Genomic DNA, 18465 nt, shown 5'->3' on the forward strand with positions numbered 1-18465 from the left:
AGGTAGCTGATGTAACAAGGAGTAAGTATATGACATGAGTACAACTGATGTGTTAGCGGTCGCAGGTTCGATCTTTTCTTTGCATTGGTATTGTAAAACTCAGAAGATGCAACATCTAAAGAGCAAATTGCGAAGAGATACTGAACGACTTATCCAGCATCTAAACATCTCAGCAGATAACTACGACACAGCGGGGGAATTGCTAACACATAGATAACAATCCACAATTGTTATTTACTAAACAAATCGAAATCTTTATCAATCTGCTAGCCGCTCAAAAACAATCAGCGTACGAGATTAGACGTATTCACGACACGTCAATGGAATTTATCTACGCTATTAAAAACCTAGGTATCGATACAAGTACCTGGGACCCATTACTAGTTCATATTATTACAAAGAAGCTGGATACAGTCACTTATAACGACTACAAAGAAGTCCGGAACATGCCACGAGAATTACCTTCACTTTCGGAGCTAATGGACTTCTTAGAGAGCAAATTCATCGCTTTAGAACTAATCGGCATAAGAGATAGAGAAACGTCGTCATCATTCAAAAAGTATAATCAACAAAAATCAGTTAATAACAAGACTTACAAGTCTTTATTTCAAAAAGAACATCGATACGGAAAATTAATAAATAAAGAATTTCAAAGCGTTGTGATGTACATATCAATTTGTCCGATTTGTGACAAGAAACATCCGTTATACAAATGCGAGAAGTTTATCAAATTAACACCGGACTAATGTTTTAGAATTATCGAAGACTTTTACTATTGTCATAATTCTTTGTACGCACATAACAAAAATTCATGTACGTCAATGAAAAAATGCAAAGTTTGCAAAAAGAGTCATAACACAATGTTACATGACGCCTATGCAAAAAATTTTAATAAGCAATCTACAAACGCGCTGACTGACATGTCCAGTGGGCCATCAACCCAGCTGAATACTCAAACTCTGCAAAAATATCAAGTTTCCTCCTGTGTCCTGAATAGGCAGGAAACTAAGACTAAGACTAATAAGAAATATGAGAAAGATAATAAGAAATATGATAAGGACAAAACCAAACTTTCTGTAAACAAGGACCATCTATGAGTCTTATTAAAAAATCAAACAGGAGTTATAGAAGCACAATATAACATTCTTCAGAGAAATGAAGAAATCATGAACAAGCAATTCGGAATACTACAGAAATGTCTAAAAAATCTTACCTTTGCTAGTAATCGAACTGAGAAGGTGACTAACAATGAATTACAAATTTTATCATCCTCCGTCTCAGCTATGATTATTATATCAAACCTTCGACACTTGCAAGAAAGTGTTATAAACACTTTAACAAGCCTCGCAAACGGTCATTTAGACGCACATTTGTTGCCGCCTGAACAATCGGAGAACTAAATTCAACAATTAAATATCATATACTGACATATACCAAATGACCTGACTTTGCCTGCCGATAAAAATGATTTTAAAGAACTTTATGAGTTAATGAAGGTCAACGGCAACATTGGCTTTCTTGAAAAATTATGAACTGGATAGAGTAATAACCCTTCCTCAGCAGCATTATAACATAGAATTTATCGCACCATACATTGTATTCAATCTACAAAAGAACCTACTACTCACCCTGACAGAATCCGATGTAGAAAGTTGTGTCCGATATACAGACAAACAAATTATTATGATCGCTCGATAAGCCGATATACGAATTACAAATAACCAGCGGAATTTGTAATTTGAGTATACATAATACAACACAAATATGTAAAACAAAAGAGGCACCATGTCGCGTGCGCTGGGTCAAGTTACATAACAATAACAAAGTGGCTTTATTCTTGCTGTGGGAAATACACAGTGCGCATATTTTGCATTGACACTGGAGTTGTATTGACAACACTGACCGGGAATAGCCTTTTACAAATCGGTCAAGGTTGTACAATTAAAGGTGACATCTTCTCTATATTCGGTCAAAATAGTTACATGAGCCAAGTCAAGGTCCAAGAAAACATACCGATCCCAACCGAATATTCAATATTAAATTGCATCATAAATACTTCGGATTCCCAACTGTTCACAGCCGAGGATCATGAAGACTTGTGGCGCCGGATGAAGTCTCAGGAGCAGGAAAACGCATCACTCGCAGTATACACGATATACATCAGTACTCTGTCTTGTGCATAATCTTAGGATCTATCATTGTTGCGGGACGTCTGTACGGTACCATGCGATATCGCAGAAACAAATATATACTGAGCACGGCTGTGACAGACGTCTCCGTGTTTCACACAGCGTTTCTGTAAAATTTTATTTTGCAGTTTATGCTAGTGTAGTTACCTTGGTGAGACTCATCCCGCCCCCCGCTAACCCCCGGTGCCAGTTGTACTCGCAAAGTCACCCGGCTTTGCTTGAGGAAGCGGCCGGGCCGTTTTCGTGGTGCACAGCGCCCCGCCAAGGATTCTACACCCTGATCCTGCGCGCTTTTCATGAGGAAAAGCCCCCGCAGTATCACCGTCAAGACTACCCACGTACCCGACTCTGCCTGCGTTTTGCGGTAACCGGTACCTGCTCGCGGGCGCCTAGCTGGGCCTCCCTTCGGGGTCTCACCCGGTTGGGTTGCACGCGCTGAGGGCTACCGGCGACCTGGAACGCTAGGGTGCTGAGGAGAAGGACGGACCACGATGTCGGAGGGGGGGGAACCACCCCCTCCTCGCGAGCAGCGGAGTAGGAGAGGCGGGCGGTCAGGTATACCGCGTACCGTCGTCCGCCGCGACATCTTCAACCAGACGGTTGAAGCCGTCGCGCCTCCCCCCGCACCCCGCCCCCGGATAAGAATTGCCAACGCCGATCGCCCGGCAGATCGCCCGGCCGATCGCCCGGCCGATCACCCGGACGAGGAGACCACTGGAGCCGCTGACGCGAACTTCGCAGCCGCCGTAGCTGCATCTACGGCGAGCGCAGAAGGGGCGAAGCGGGCTCGCTCGGAGGGATCCTCGCCGAGATCAGAGGACGAGGAGGATAAGCGCCCGCGACTCGTCTCGCCGGAGTGCGACTCCTCCTCGGTCAGAGAAGCCGCCGGTGAAGCGCTGGCTATAGCGCACGTGGACCCGCCTCAATCTCCACCCTCACTGGAGCGCGGAACGCTTCGGTTGGGGGAGTCCGAGTCTGAACCGTCGTGGCCGCGTGACTCGACCAGTTACGCAGCCCTGCCCTCCATGGCGGTAGACAAGGACCCCTCGCGACCATCGTCTCCCCAGGCCGGACCGTCGACCGCGTCGTACGCCGCGGTCGCCGCTGCACCGCCATCGCCTAGGAGCCAAGCGGTGCAGCCTCCGAGGACTGCCGTCGCAGCGACTAACGCGACCACTAAGACGCCCAGATCAGCCTACCCCCCGATCACTGCCGAGTGTCTCCCCAACTGGACCCGGCATTTCGGGGAAATAAGGAAGAGGCTCGGACGCGCCCCGAATGCACGACCACTGGGGAAGGGAGTACGCTTCCTGCTCAGCTCTCCTGAGGAGTTTCGGGTGGTTCAAAAATACCTGGAGGAGGCCATGCAGCAGGACCAGTCAATCTCCTGGTTCTGTTACAGCCCTGCCTCGGAACTGCCCGCAAAGGTGGCCATCCGAGGGCTGCCCTTTGACACGCCGCCCGAGGAGGTGCTGGCGGCTCTGCAGGAACTGGGGTTCCCTGCAGAGCGGGCCAAGGGCATCCCGCCCACCAGGGGCCGACACGGGTGCGTGTTCTTCGTACAGCTGGCGCACATGAGCGTTGAAGAGCTCACCCAGCTGTACGGAGTCACAGAACTGCTGTGCATGCCCGGCCTAGTCATCGAGGCGTGGCGGGGCAACAGGGCGCCCCCCCAGTGCCACCGCTGCCAGGCCTTTGGCCACGCGTCGGCCAACTGCCATCGGCCGATAAAATGTGTTCGCTGCGCCGGCGAACACTTGGCGAGGGACTGCCCCAGACCCATAGAAGAGCCTCCAACATGCGCCAATTGTAAGAAGGCGCATACCGCTAAGGACCGCAGGTGCGCGGTATTTAAGCGTGAGGCGAGGAAGAGGGGCATTTCGTTGGCCCCGTCCCGCCCCCCCGCGCGCCATCAGGTCGTGTTGACCGAACCGCCACCTGCACCAGTGCCGCAACCGCGGCGCAAAGGTGCTGAGAAAAAGAAGGAGCAGCCGAAGGCTCAAGCCGAGGGGTCGGTTGGAGCTCCTCAGGAAGAGGGACCTGTGGAGCCCCCCTCGACGGAGCGAGCGGAGCGTGCGGAGCTCAGACCTCCGACCACATTAATTGCACCCGCCAACCCTCCTACCGCCAGAGGCCAGCAGCAGCAGGCTGGAACAGGGGGAGGTCAAAGCACTAAACCCAAGAAGAAAAAGAAGAAGACCAGACGCAGCAAGCGGGCGGCCAGGCCGGCCCGGGCGGAACCCGCGGCCGCCTCGACTCCGCAGCCGCGGCAACGAGAGGCGGCGGCATCTGCGCCGAGCGACCGAGATCCCCCCTCCTCAAGACCAACAACAGCCAGGGCCCCGAACCCGGACACGGTTGCCGCGATCCGGCTGTTCATGGAGGCCCTGACGTCGATCCTGGTGGCGTACACCCAGGGTCAGGACATTGTGCCGGCGATCTCGGCTGGAATTGCTGCCCTCTCACAGCTAAATTCCAGCTAAGGATACTCTACTGGAACCCAGGCGGCATCAGAGGCCACGTTCGGGAGCTGACACTGCTCGCCCAGTCGAGGGACATCCACGTCATCCTCCTGGGCGAGACGAAGCTCTCGAAGGAGGTCGAGCTCCGAGTCCCGAACTTCTTCGTGTACCGGCGCGACGAGATCTCTCCCCGGGGATTCCCCTACAGGGGCACGGCAGCCCTGGTGAGGAGGGATATCGTACACGAGGAAGTGGAGCATGCACCGTACACCAGCACTCGTACACAGGGCGTTAGGGTGCATGCGGGGGACGAGGAGGAACTCCTGCTGTATGCCGCCTAAAAACCACCCGGACTGACTTTCTGCAGCACTGATATCCAGACGCTCTTCAGCTCACAGAAGCCTACACTAGTCGTGGGTGATCTCAACGCGAAGCACCCCAGCTGGGGCGCGCGCGTCATCACCCCGGCCGGAAGGCAACTGTTCGAGGATAGCGAACGTCACGGTTACGGTGTAATGGGTCCCGGAGCGCCGACCAATATACCGACTAATCCCAGACAACAGCCGGACGTACTGGACATAGTGCTGCACCACGGACTGACAACCGCTGCCGATGTTGAGGTGGTGTACGACCTCAACACGCAACACTTACCGATTCTGGTCACGCTCGCCCTCCAGCGAAGTTGCACAGTGGCCCGCAGGCCCAGATCGCGGGTCGACTGGGAGCGCTTCAGCGCTGCACTCGCGGGGTTCGAGCTCACGGTCCCTGTTGCGACGTCTGCCGACGTCGAAGCGGCGACCGCGAAAATCTGCGGCGCAATCAAGTCGGCCAAGGATGCGGCGACTATTACTCAAGGCCCGCCAACGGGTAACAGGGACCGACTCCCGAGCTCACTCCGCGAGAAGATGCGGAGGAAGCGCCAGCTTCGAAAGCTCTGGGCGCGCACTCGCTGCCCGAGGGTGAAGCGAGACCTGAATCGGCTTGCAGAGGAGGTAAGGCGCGCGCTCGTTGCTCTCGACGACGACAACTGGGAGGCCGCCGTCGATCGAGCGACTGAGCGCGACATCAGCCTGTACAGCCTCTGCAAAAAGTTAACCGGAGTGGACACACCCATCTACCCGCTCATGGACCGAGCGGGTAAAAGGGTATACTCTGCCAAGGAGAGAGCGGAGATCCTGGCAGAGTACATGGAGGGGCAGTTTACCCCGAACCCGGCCAATACAGAGAGCGAGGATGTCGTCCGTCACCACGCGGCAGTCCGCGACCGAGTGGATCGATTCCTATCGGCGCCCACTCCGATGCTCCGGGGCGATGAGCTCATCACCCTGTCCGAGCTACGGAGGGCGATCCTCCGCCTGCCTCAGCGGAAGGCGCCAGGCGCCGACGGGATCACCAACGCCGTACTGATGCAGCTGCCTGTCGGGTGTCTCGCAGCGCTCACGAGACTCTTTAATGGGATACTCCAGTCGGGACACTTCCCCGAGGCGTGGAAAACAGGGAAGGTAATCGTCCTCCCCAAGCCCGGGAAGGACCGCCGCCTCCCTGGAAGCTACCGGCCGATCACGCTACTCTCGCACATCGCCAAGCTGTTCGAGCGTCTGCTGCTGCGAAGACTCGCGCCACACCTCCCCTTGCGCGAGGAACAGTTCGGGTTTCGCGGCGGCCACTCGACGACGCTCCAGCTGGCGAGAGTCCTCGGTCACCTGGCCAGTGAGTTGAACAACCGGCACTGCACGGTCGGGGTCTTTCTCGACATGGAGAAGGCCTTCGATCGTGTATGGCACGCCGGGCTCCTGGCCAAGGTGATCGGTACGACGACGCCGCCCGCGCTTGTGCGAGTAGTGGCGTCGTTCCTGGAAGGCCGTAGCTTCTACGTCTCGGTGGAAGGCGTGGATTCCCAACCGCGCCCCATCCGGGCTGGAGTACCCCAGGGCAGCTGTCTGTCGCCGCGCCTATATGCGGTGTACACGGACGACATCCCGACGCTCAAGGACCACCTAATGGAGTTCGAGGACGACGTGATGTTGGCGCTGTATGCGGACGACAGCGCCTACTTCGCGTCGTCGTATCATCACTTCGTCGCCACCAACAAGATCCAACGTCTGCTGGACCTACTCCCCGAGTGGCTGGATAAGTGGAGGATGGCCGTCAACGTTGGGAAGACGGCCGCTCTACTTACCGGCGGGTACAAGCCGTGGTACCAGCTTACTCTCCGAGGCCAGGGCGTAGAGTGGAAGACCTCAGTGAGGTATCTGGGGGTCCACATCGACCGGAGGCTGCGCATGATCCCGACCGTCAACCAGGCGGTCATCCATGCAGCGGCGGCCCGGTCGAAGCTCCACTCGGTCTTCACCTCCAGATTACCGACAAGATCCAAGCTGAAGGTCTACGGAGCCTACGTCCGCTCGCGACTAACGTATGCGGCCCCGGCTTGGTACGCCCTCTGCTCGGCGAGCCAGGCCAGACGGCTTCAGGTCCAGCAGAACCGGTGCCTACGTTTGATAGTAGGAGCTCCGAGGTACGTCAGGAACGACGTCATACACAGAGACACCAAGACGCCCACCGTGGAGGAGTATGTGCGTCGCCTCGCACGCGCCATGTTCGCCCGCGCGGACAGGAGCGCGTGGACACACCTCCACGGTATCGCATCGCTTCACGCGAGACCGCCAGACGGACGTCCCCTGCCTCGTGAGCTCCTGCTGTCACCGCCGGTTCCCAGCGCCGGTGTCGGTGGCGACGAAAGTGACGACTACGACGACGGCTAGGACACCCGGGTTGCAACCGCGGTGTCCCCTCGAACTCCAACCAGACCAGACTTGCCGACCTCAACTGCTAACAGGCCATAGCCTAATTTAAGTAGGTATGGCCCTGACCCATCGGGTCAAAACACAGATCCCGAGGGCGTAGTCCCTCGGTGATGACAGCCCGGGTGGAGAGGCTATGCCTAAAAGCCCGTACCCGGACAGGCCCGCAGGCCTGTCAGGAAGAGCCATCGTTCGTTCAGACGTCTCCACGATCCCAGTTCCAGTGGCAGCAGATACGAACAAAGACCATAACCACTTAAAGTGTAGTGAAGTGGATGATTATTCTATAAGCTATTAAAATCTATGTAATCAAATTATTATTGTGAATAATATCTACGTGTAAATCGTAAAAGTAGGCCCATTGTGTATATTTGCCTGTAAATGTAGGCAAGTCGATTTGTGGTGTCGATTTTTCATGATGAATTGGCGATGTGAGTTTAAGATTCAAAGCCCTCTTGATTGACTTGTATGAGTCTTCGTAGGCGTAAAATTCACTATCGTACTGGGTATTCGATCCTTGTAGGATATTATCTATTTGCAAATACAAAGCGTCGATTGCATTCCAGCGCGTTTGTATGTTACGTAATTCGTCTTCCTCCTGTTTGTCAGCTCCCATTTGTCTTGGATTTCATCTTCTTTCAAGCAATTTATTTGTCGATGAAAAAGCTCGGAAGTTTGTCCTTTGGAGGGACATTATTTCTATTGCCTGACCTCGATCCGTCGGTGAGGTCTTGTGGCATTTGAAATTTGAAGTTATTCCTCCATTTTCATCATTTTTTAATTATGATGCTGATATAATTAATAGGACCGACTTCAGGGGTCCAGGCCAGTCTTTCAGTGGATAGCACGACCTTGTTTGCGCCTTCTCAATTAAACTGTTGGAACCCACTTCTGCGAAGCCAGTCAACCAATTCGCAGTCACACAAATTGCACGTGAGCGTTGTGGCCACTGTATCTGGATTTTCCAAATGTCGATGGAAATCCGTGGAGTTTATAGTCTTGATTGACTGTTTTCTTGAGTGATTTTCTCGAAGAAATACTTTTTTATTTTTTCTCGAAGGACCAAAAAAACTTTATGTATCCTCGAAGAAACACTGTCTTGTAGAAAGCTTGCGGGTCCAGAATGACTGTGTGCAGCTTGTCAACAGCAAGGCTGTATTCTCGAAAGACCAAAAAAACTGTGTGGTACAGTCTATGGTTGAGATGACATGTGAAGGACGGTTATGAGGGAAACCAAACCCAATGAAAGTCGATCTAACACTAAGTTTATTAAGATTATTTGGAGTATATATAGGCAGAAATACAGACGTCATTCGTAGCAAACAAATAACAAATTCATTAGAAATCTGCATCAGTCACAATTTCGTAATAAATAAGCAAAATTAAGGAGGTTATTAGTTTGCAAGACAATCATATTGCTCAATGTGCTTTAACCCGTACAGGTATTATTACAGGCGTTCGTCGTGCTCTAAACGCTTGTAATTGTTATGTTTCACGTGTTCACTTTCTGCCAAGACAGTTGAGTATGGGGCATTTATTTATTTGTAATATATGTTATAAATTATGATGTTATGGTTTATAGAAATATTAAATGTAAATAAAATAAAAATAAACAAGGAAAGACTCAACGGATGGAACTAGCAACTGCTAGTGTCTTTACGTTATTAGTATACGTAAATGGACAAATTCTATTTATTTGCATGTACCTGTCCTGTCAGCATTCGGCAAGCGATGACCCCGAGCGACCACCAATCCACTGCGTGACCGTACGGTTCTCGTTGTAATACTTCGGGCGCTGGTGGATAAAAAAAAATTATCAAGAAAACACGTCTTACTTTAGTGACAAAAAATTCTACTCAAAGCATAGTTATACAGCTTCAAAGCTATGACTTTATAATTGTGTTTGCTAGCAAACGAAAAAAACCGACTTCAATTACATCGACAAGTACCTAATACAATGTAGGTCAGACGATAAAATAGTCAAGTAAATACGCATTATCAAAGATTACTCCAACATTTGTAATCAGATCTCGATGGATTTTAAATGTGACCACATGATAAACACCAGCTTTCGATTAAATTAAAAATCATCAAAATCGGTACACCCAGTAAAAAGTTATGCGGGTGCTCGAGGGTTTCTCTCGATTTCTCTGGGATCGCATCATCAGATCCTGGTTTCATTGGTTCAAAAAAGAATTATCAAAATCGGTTTACAAACGATGAAGTTATCCCCAAACATACATTATATATATATATATATATATATATATATATATATATATATATATATATATTACGGTCGAATTGAATAACCTCCTCCTTTTTTGAAATCGGTTAAAAAATTGCAAAACCCTGTATGGCTTTCTATCAGACTTATTACTCATAAACATATAACTGTCGCGAGAAAGCCATTGAAAATTAATTCAGATAATCTCCTTTTCCAGCAAATTATTACCATTCTAACCAGTACCTATTAGTTTGCATTCAAATCCGTAATAACAGAATCGTGACAGCCCTTTTCTCACCATTCGTTGTTATAATAGTCAGACATAGTATAAATTTCTCCAGTGACTATAGGTTTTAGCTGAATAAACCTTTTGGTTACCATAGATATAAATTGTGCATAAGAGACGTTTTTTTTTTATATATGTTTTAAGAACAGTTGCAATTTACGTAGATTCGTTGGTAATAATTAATGCGCGTATGAGTCATACTGTATGACGCTTCTTATTACGTAAACCTCTGTAGCTAATATCAATTCCTGTAAGCAACTGTAACTCTCATCAAGAAAAATTCAGGTCTTTAAAGGAAAATTATATCGGGTACAAATCATTTGTAAATTTACAGTTTCAGCTACTTTGTACTTTTATATTAAGCGTTCATTCTCACTTCTTGTGCTCTACGCAACATTCATTCCTCCATTCACACTAAGCAAATAAGAAATACTTTAAAAAAATAAACATGTATTTACTTAGATGGAAGGAATCTCGATGACGTGTAGCACACGAAGCCCTGATGACACTTGATAGCGCAATGTATCCATAGATATATTTTACACATAAATCTTTTTTGTTCGATAACAAATTTAAAACTTTTAGTTGCTAAAATATAGCTACATGTTAATTTTTTTTTTTTATTATTTTATACTATTAGTGAAATATAACATTTATAATGCTCTATATTGAAAGCACAAAAAGAGCCGTATATTTGCAGTACACTAACGAAAATTTAATCATTGTGCTAAAAAAAAGGACTTCAAAATAAAAATAAAAAGTTACGAGGTAACCACATATAAAAATACAGTCAAATTAAAAATCTCGTTTTTTGAATTCGGTTAAAAATTAATATAAATTTTAAGTGAATGCCCAGTGATTGCAGCAACAAACTAGAGGCTGTAAGTTCCATCCACGATTTTTACAGAAAATTGAATACGTCATACATAAATTGATCATAATTAGGACGTATGTGTTTTGTTTCCTTTCGGAACACAGGTTTCTCAATCCATACTAAAAATAAAAAAATAAGCGGGAAAGATTGTTTATTTTGAGTGTTAAGTAAACAATTACTATGGTTTGCTTTGATAACTTTCTTCTCGTTTAATAGTCTCCATATGTTATGCGGACATTATTTGCTATAATATATCATACCATGGCATGTATTTTTGGAGGGTTTGAGGAACAGGGTGTGAAATCCTTCATCCCCCATTGAAAAGGGAGAATCCTTCGACCAGAGAGGTGTTGTGTCTGGTGGGCTACCACCCCTACGTTCGTATGTTGCGCGATAGATGCCACATATTTTTCAACACATATCACAACAATTTTATCATGAGTTAATTATCTGGAAACTTCTTATAAAACAGGTATATGAAAAATAAACAATATTAATCCTGCATCATTTATTTACATTGTTATATACATTATCACAAGAAGACTATGATTTTTTCTTTATCATTTTAATCTACATTGTATGTAGTTCCTTAAACTAATAAAATCACAACATATACTAATTTTATCATACACTTAAATGTTACAGCCATTCACATTGAGATATATCCATTTCAAATAAGGCATAATATAATATAAATAGTGCAATTTCATTACAGTTTGCAGTGCTGGACATATAACTAAGTCACGAGGCACAACATCAACGTAATATATATATTGTCTTTAGGCTTACTCTCCGAACTTGCAATTCTTCTATCATTTTCAAAGAAATCTTTCTCACTTCCTTAAGAAAAATACCGAGTGCATCGGATTCGAAACAGTACCAAGAAAAAATCTAAAAACTTTAATAGATTATTGTTGCTCAAGTTATTACGGTGAATGTATAAGGAATTAAATCGATTGAAGTCAAGAGTAAGCCTACGGATTTTGTATCTAGGTTAGAAAAAATTAAAAGATACTTGCTGATATGAAACCGATACGGGCACAATAAATAATGACTAACAGTATACAATAATGTTATAGTAAAATTTAAAGAATCAATCAATTGTTGCGCTCTACAGCCTCATCTTTGGTAAGGAAATTCTGATAAATACAATCATAAATAGGAAATCACTTTTCCAATTGAGATACGAGTGCGCTAAAGCTAAAGTCACAAAATGAGGTAGGAAAGTAAATAATTAGAAATTTATTGGATGGATTCAGAATTGAACGAAAACATTTACAAAGCTAAAAACATTTTAATATCACAGAAGAAAATCAAACGATTTACGTTGTTTCTTTAAAATTTCATTTTACAGGCGATTTGCTTCGTAATCGTCTGTACATTACTTACAGAAATTTCTTTATATTTTCCTAAGATTGACAGGTAACTCGACTTTTTAAAGCAGTATTTTTATTTTTATTTTAGAGAATTATAAATAAAGATATATTTAATATGTATATTTTTCTTTTGTTTTTATAATACGCGATTATTATCATATGTTTATTATGATTGGACCGACGTGACAGCGTTAGTTAAGGAACTCAAAGATAGATTAACGTGCCTTGATATATATGTAGGTACATAACGAGTTTACTAAAACATATGAGAGGACATTACATTGTACTATTCTAATGACATTTAATATTCTGCAACATCAAAAACTGTTTCCTATAATATGACAATGAAGTTATGACAATGGTGTTCTTTATATTTTAGATAATAACAACAATATTTATATATTTAAGTATCGAGATAAATGAATTTCAGATATATGGCTACTAAAGTACTGGCTATGTATTGAACATTTATTTTAAATATTCCGATAAACTTAGTCTTAAATAATTTGTTAACTAAGTAAATAATCATGTACTTTTATATACAATTTATAATATTGATTCTGTACGCACACTCAAACGTTGGTCTTAAAAATTGTTATTTATAAATTCTATAGAAATTATAGATAAATAATTTAAAGTATAATTTAAACTGCCTTCTCTGTAAAGCTCACAGTCATAGATAGGTTTTAAAGCGGCTTTACCTTTAAAAATAAATATATTAAAATAAACGTGTCAAATTTAAAAAAGATTCTAAGAGCCAAACAACATCTTAAAATTAGTTACATTCATACATTCAAAATTCGTCGTATTTAAAACTTTAATTATAAATTATTACTATGTCACTAACATTATTTACTTTTATATTTTATACATACATATAGCATAGCATATACAAACATTTCACACAGAAATCTTTAATACGAAACAAATCTAAAATACAATAGACATGATGAGACAGTCAAACGGAAGATCCAAAAACTCACCTAGGTTTATTTAAAATGAACAGGTATTAATATTTTCAATAAAATAAATATAGTAAGCCGTAAGGGGTCATTTTACATGAAACACCAATCAGAGCGTTTGACGTCACACCTTAGTTTAAAGAACCAATGGACTGTAATGATTCATATTTATTGTTATTATTACGCTTTTTTTGTATTTCTGAGTTAATCTGTCGTTTCCTATGCTTTGGTGATAAAAAAACAAAAGTTATCTTATTACATTAATTGAAACAAGGTTTTTAACATTAATTTAAATAAGCTGATGTTAGGTGTTGTAGTAATGTACTTAAAGATAACCTTATCTGTTTTTACCATCGTGCACTTTTGAGAAAATATTTTGTGCTCCATAAGCTTTTGGGATACCGATAACGTCAAATGAAACTGCACAGAATTTTCCGTTTCATAAGCAGTTTTAAGGAGAACAAGTAGTGCATTAAAATTGATTACAATAATGATAACTAAGACCAAAACAAACACAACCTCAATAAATTGCCTATTATCAATAATCTATCAAAGACTTTGAGTAAGACACCCATTTATCTATAGAATATACTTACGTCGAATTGGTCCTCAAACAAGTAAATTAAAGAATTCGTATCCGCAAGAGCAGTGTCTCGCCGTACCAATTTAACACTAGTTATTTTTTTTTTTAAACAAAAAATTTACTATGGTTTACGTTATTGCAGAGGGTGCACCACACAACACTTACAAACTTTGAAATTCATTTTGATACACGAAATTTGCAATTTTTTGTTCATTTCAAGGAAGACATTGCGCCTTGACACAATGCTATATTTTTATAATGAAACAACTTTTACAGATTTTATCGCGGTTTATTCAGTTTTTTAGATGTCCGACGTTTCGAATACTATACAGCAACACTGGTCTCGGGAGTCTAAAAACCTTAATAAACCGCGATGAAATCCGAAATAGTTGTTTCATTATAATGAGTGATATCTGCGTAAGCATTAGAAAACAATGCTAAATTTACCTGACTATTAAACATCTTATGAGCGTTTTTACGTATTATTTAAAGCAGATAGGAAAATAGCGCGTCGAAAACAATTGTGTTTTTTTTTTGCCAATATTTAAAGCATACTATAGAAAAGGATTTTAAAATTTCATCATGTCTATTAATGTAAATATTTGTTAAATCCTAAAAAAATAAATGGACACATCAACCAGCTTTTGAGCTAGAGCTCCGAATATTATCGTTAAAACTAATTTGTACGTCTAATAAAAGAAAAGTATTCAGTTATATAATAAACATTACGCAAAAGCGTGTACGAAATCATTAGTTCATAAGAAATAAAATTTAAATTAATTATTAAATTTAAATTAAATTTAAATTATTTTAATTATATTAGTGAAAATTATATTCATAAGTACATTGCAGTTAAAAATTAGGGAATTATAATACAAATATGTATACTTAAAGATATATAATATTATTATTTACATTCTCCGTTATTAAAATCATTTAATTGCACTTCTCATCGATATATATCTAACTAAGGTTCAACACAACTCAATGATGAGCAACTTCGCATCGAGAAGGAACTCTCTGTCCTATTTTCATATAGACCAGCTAATTCGAAATCCAAATACATAAGGGTATTGAAGTCCTCACTTGAGAGAATATAAAGCATTGATAGTCTTACACACATCACAACGACAGGGTATCGCGAATCAGCTTCCTCACAGTATTGCCGACCGATGTGGGCGGTGCGCCCGACAAGTTGTAGTGGATCTTGAAGAGGTACGGCTGGATGTCAGAATATGACGTGTCAAAGATTAAGTCTGCGTCGGAGCGGCTCGGCATTTTTGGGACGTACTCGTGACGGTTAATGATCTCCGTTATGAACACGATTTTGTCCTGTAGCATTTCTACTACACTCTCGTGCTTTGAGTGCATGTCTCGCTCATTTCGGGACTCAGTTAACTCGCAGCATACAGTCCAAACCTCCCACGGAACACACTCAGGCTGGAAAGGCCATCGCGCTCGCCTCCTCTGGAAGAACTCGAGACTGATGGAACCTCGTGGTAACGACGCTTCCGCTCCACGTAATAGTTCCGAAAATTCCGAAATTTCGCGCTTGACAACGCGACCAAGCGCCTCCGACTCGCAGCACACGTAAGTGAAATCGATGAAATCGCAGTCAACGTCCACGTAACTGATTGTTCGAATCGAGTAGCTCTCCTCGCTGTTGTAGGTAAACTTCCCACTCGAGCGGTGGAACAGTACCGTGTGAAAGATGCTTGCGACCACCTCGTCCACTTGTCTACCCTCCATGGACATTTCAAATTTGATGCTGCGTGCGTTCATCTTGCCTGTCACTGGCAAGTGGCACGCGAACTCGCCTCTAATACTGACATAATTCGGTTAAAGACGTCTGGCGGCCGTTAGTTCTGTATCACAAATGCTGACTGCGTCATATCAATTTTAAAATACGTACCGTAATGCCTCCCACACTGAAATCGAAAATGGCCGTTTTAGTCCTTCGAAATTTGTGAAGGGGGCCTTATAGTTAGTTATAAGAAGAATAACACTTACCTATGTATTTGAGTGTGCCGCAGAGCGTCGTAGTACGTGAACCGACGGACAGCCACTTGGACAAGCCGAAGTCCACAAGTTGTATGTGAAGGTCTGTATCTAGAAGAATATTTTCTGGTTTGAGATCACGGTATATTACGCCAGCATTGTGAAGGAAATCTGAAAGTTAAATTAATAAAGGTTAATTTTTTCTTCGCTAAAAGTATCATTGTAAAGTATAGTTTGAATTATTCAAAAATGCATTAACGAGAACCGCGACATCTTAAAAATAGTTTTATATTGACATGGTTATTTTGATAACTAAAACTATTTAAAACGGGATATTACCATTATTTTTTATTTATATTTCGACATTATCTACGAATGTCTTGTTCACGAGACATTCTTATATAATGATAATGTCGAAATATCGAGTTCCACAAAATAAAAATAAAACACATGGTAAATATCCCGTTTTAAATAATCTTAAAATTAATCAAGCAAAAGCTATTCTGCTTTGACAGGGTATGCTCATTATTCCTGTGTCATTGTTCTTATCGTTTTAGTTACATTTGACTCACCAATAGCTATAGCAATCTCTGCAACGAATATCTTAACAAGTTCCTCTGTTAACTTTTCGTACTTGTCTAGTAATGCTAACAGCTCGCCGCCGGGAATGTATTCTAAAACTAAAAATATTCACTGCGTTAATATAATACCTTCTTACGTATTATTAATGAACAATGTTGAAGACAGGTTTGTAAGTTTAAAATAAGATTACAACATTAACAACTTTGACTATTAGTATTAAGTTTAGAGACGGAATCAAAATAAAATAACAAAATAGTCACTAAGGCTTTTGCAAATTGCTTTGTTTTTCGGTCGATGTCTTTGAAGTCGGTTCCTTTGCTCGCTAACGAAAAGAAACCGACTTCAAAAACATCGACCAGTAACACGACGTGAGTAGACGAAAAAATAGTCGAGTAAATACGCATTACTAGAAATAAATTTCAAAAAGTACTAGTAATTTAAATGGGACCACATGACGAGCGCCAGCTATGGATTTAAAAAAAGAATCATCGACATCGGTTTTCCCAGTAAAAAGTTATGAGGTTATAATACAACGACGAACAACGAAAAAATAATAATCTATCAAATACGCATTATTAGATTACTCACAAAGTACTTGTAAGATCTCGATCAGATTTAAATGGGACCACGTGACAAGCAACACCTTTCAATAAAATAAAAAAAAAAGAATATCATACATAAAAAGCACAGTCGAATTGAGAGCCTCCTCCTTTTTTGAAGTCGGTTTAAACATATAAATCATTAAGTTTTCGTATATGAATGTGTAAGTATTTGTAGGTGTCAGTATACCTGAGTGTTTTTTTTAAATAGTTACTAAATACAAATTACTTTTTTGAAGCGTCACCTATTTTACTGTCTTATAAAAAAACGAGTGTGCTTTAGACCACACGAGTGAAGTAAAACTTACGAAACGTAATTCTCTCTTTCTATCTTCACTAATCAATTCCCTCTCAATTTCCGTTCGCCTCGCCCTATCACACTTTTCGTAATGCTCTCGTCACGCATTCACCAGCTTACTCCCCAAGTCAAGCGTGCGAAACACCTGAAGGGGACCCAGTGGTGGTAGTGGCCAGATGCACGAAGGTAATGCTGGGAGACCGGATGCTACGGATGGCGAAAACCATCTCAGGCGACCGGGACGGCTTACTGACCGTGCCCTGGGAACTACCATCACTGGAGTGGATAAACGGGGTACCGGGATGCGGCAAGACAACTCGCATAGTCGGGGACTTCGATGAGGACACGGAGGTCGTGATTACGACCACAGTCGAGGCGGCCAAAGACTTGAAAGAAAAACTGGCGCACCGCTACGGCAACAAAGCCAAGCAAAAGGTGCGCACTATGGCCTCCGTACTAGTTAATGGTTTCAAAGAGGGCTCAAAAATCAACCGCCTAACGGTGGACGAGGCCCTCATGAACCACTTCGGAGCCATAGTAATGGCCGCCCGACTATCGGGAGCACAGAAGGTGGTCCTCATCGGAGACATAAACCAGCTGCCGTACATCGACAGGGACAACCTTTTCGAAATGCGGTACTGCAGACCAACCCAGATAACAACCATCTCGTGCGAGTTGTCATGCACGCATCGTAATCCCAAAGACGTCGCCCTTGCCATCAGCGAAGTTTATAAGGACGTGTACAGCTCAAGCTCAAAGATCCGATCTTTGCGAGTGGAGAGCCTCACGGGCGCGCGTATTCCTACAGGAAGAGACCGGACCTTATACCTGGTCTTTACGCAAGAGGAGAAGAGGTTGCTGACTGACCAGGGATACGGATCCGGGGAGGGATCGCGCGTCTTAACCATCCACGAGGCGCAGGGCCAGACCTACGAGGACGTCATAGTCCTCCAGACGAAGACGAGGAGGCTCAGGATCCACGACAGCGTTTCGCACGCTGTAGTCGCGGTGACTAGACACACCAACACCTGTGTCTATTACACCGACGACAGGGACGACGCAATTGGTCGCTTTGTGGCGAGGGCAGTGGAGACCACGGACAAGGAAATAGTCGAGCACAGTCTCAAGATGGCGATTCATCATAGAGACGCAGCCGTCACTGAGAGTGTGCTCGATATGTTGAAAACTTTTGGCGTGTGAAGAAATTTGTTTCAGTAAAGAAACA

At 43.5% G+C, this 18465-nt stretch overlaps 2 protein-coding genes across 2 annotated transcripts in view; both read right to left on the reverse strand.

The window, feature by feature from the left end:
• LOC123656582 (serine/threonine-protein kinase S6KL-like) overlaps nt 1-18465 on the reverse strand; it is a 68216-nt gene that overhangs the window by 38658 nt on the left and 11093 nt on the right. Inside the window, exons 5-7 of the mRNA XM_045592251.1 lie at nt 16334-16441; nt 15774-15932; nt 9162-9250 (exon numbers count right to left, since the gene is read on the reverse strand). Of these exons, the coding sequence (XP_045448207.1) occupies nt 9162-9250; nt 15774-15932; nt 16334-16441 (356 nt within the window). The remainder of the gene's footprint in view (nt 1-9161; nt 9251-15773; nt 15933-16333; nt 16442-18465) is intronic.
• Nucleotides 14558-15545, reverse strand: LOC123656281 (autophagy-related protein 101). Its single transcript, XM_045591986.1, has one exon. The coding sequence runs from the start codon at nt 15543-15545 to the stop codon at nt 14886-14888; it is 660 nt and encodes a 219-aa protein (XP_045447942.1). The 3' UTR covers nt 14558-14885.

This window comes from Melitaea cinxia, chromosome 9 (assembly GCF_905220565.1).
Source record: "Melitaea cinxia chromosome 9, ilMelCinx1.1, whole genome shotgun sequence".
Lineage (NCBI taxonomy): Eukaryota > Metazoa > Arthropoda > Insecta > Lepidoptera > Nymphalidae > Melitaea > Melitaea cinxia.

Excerpts from the sequence above, each read along its gene's own strand:
- LOC123656281 (XM_045591986.1), bottom strand. The coding sequence starts at position 15,545 with ATGAACGCACGCAGCATCAAATTTGAAATGTCCATGGAGGGTAGACAA.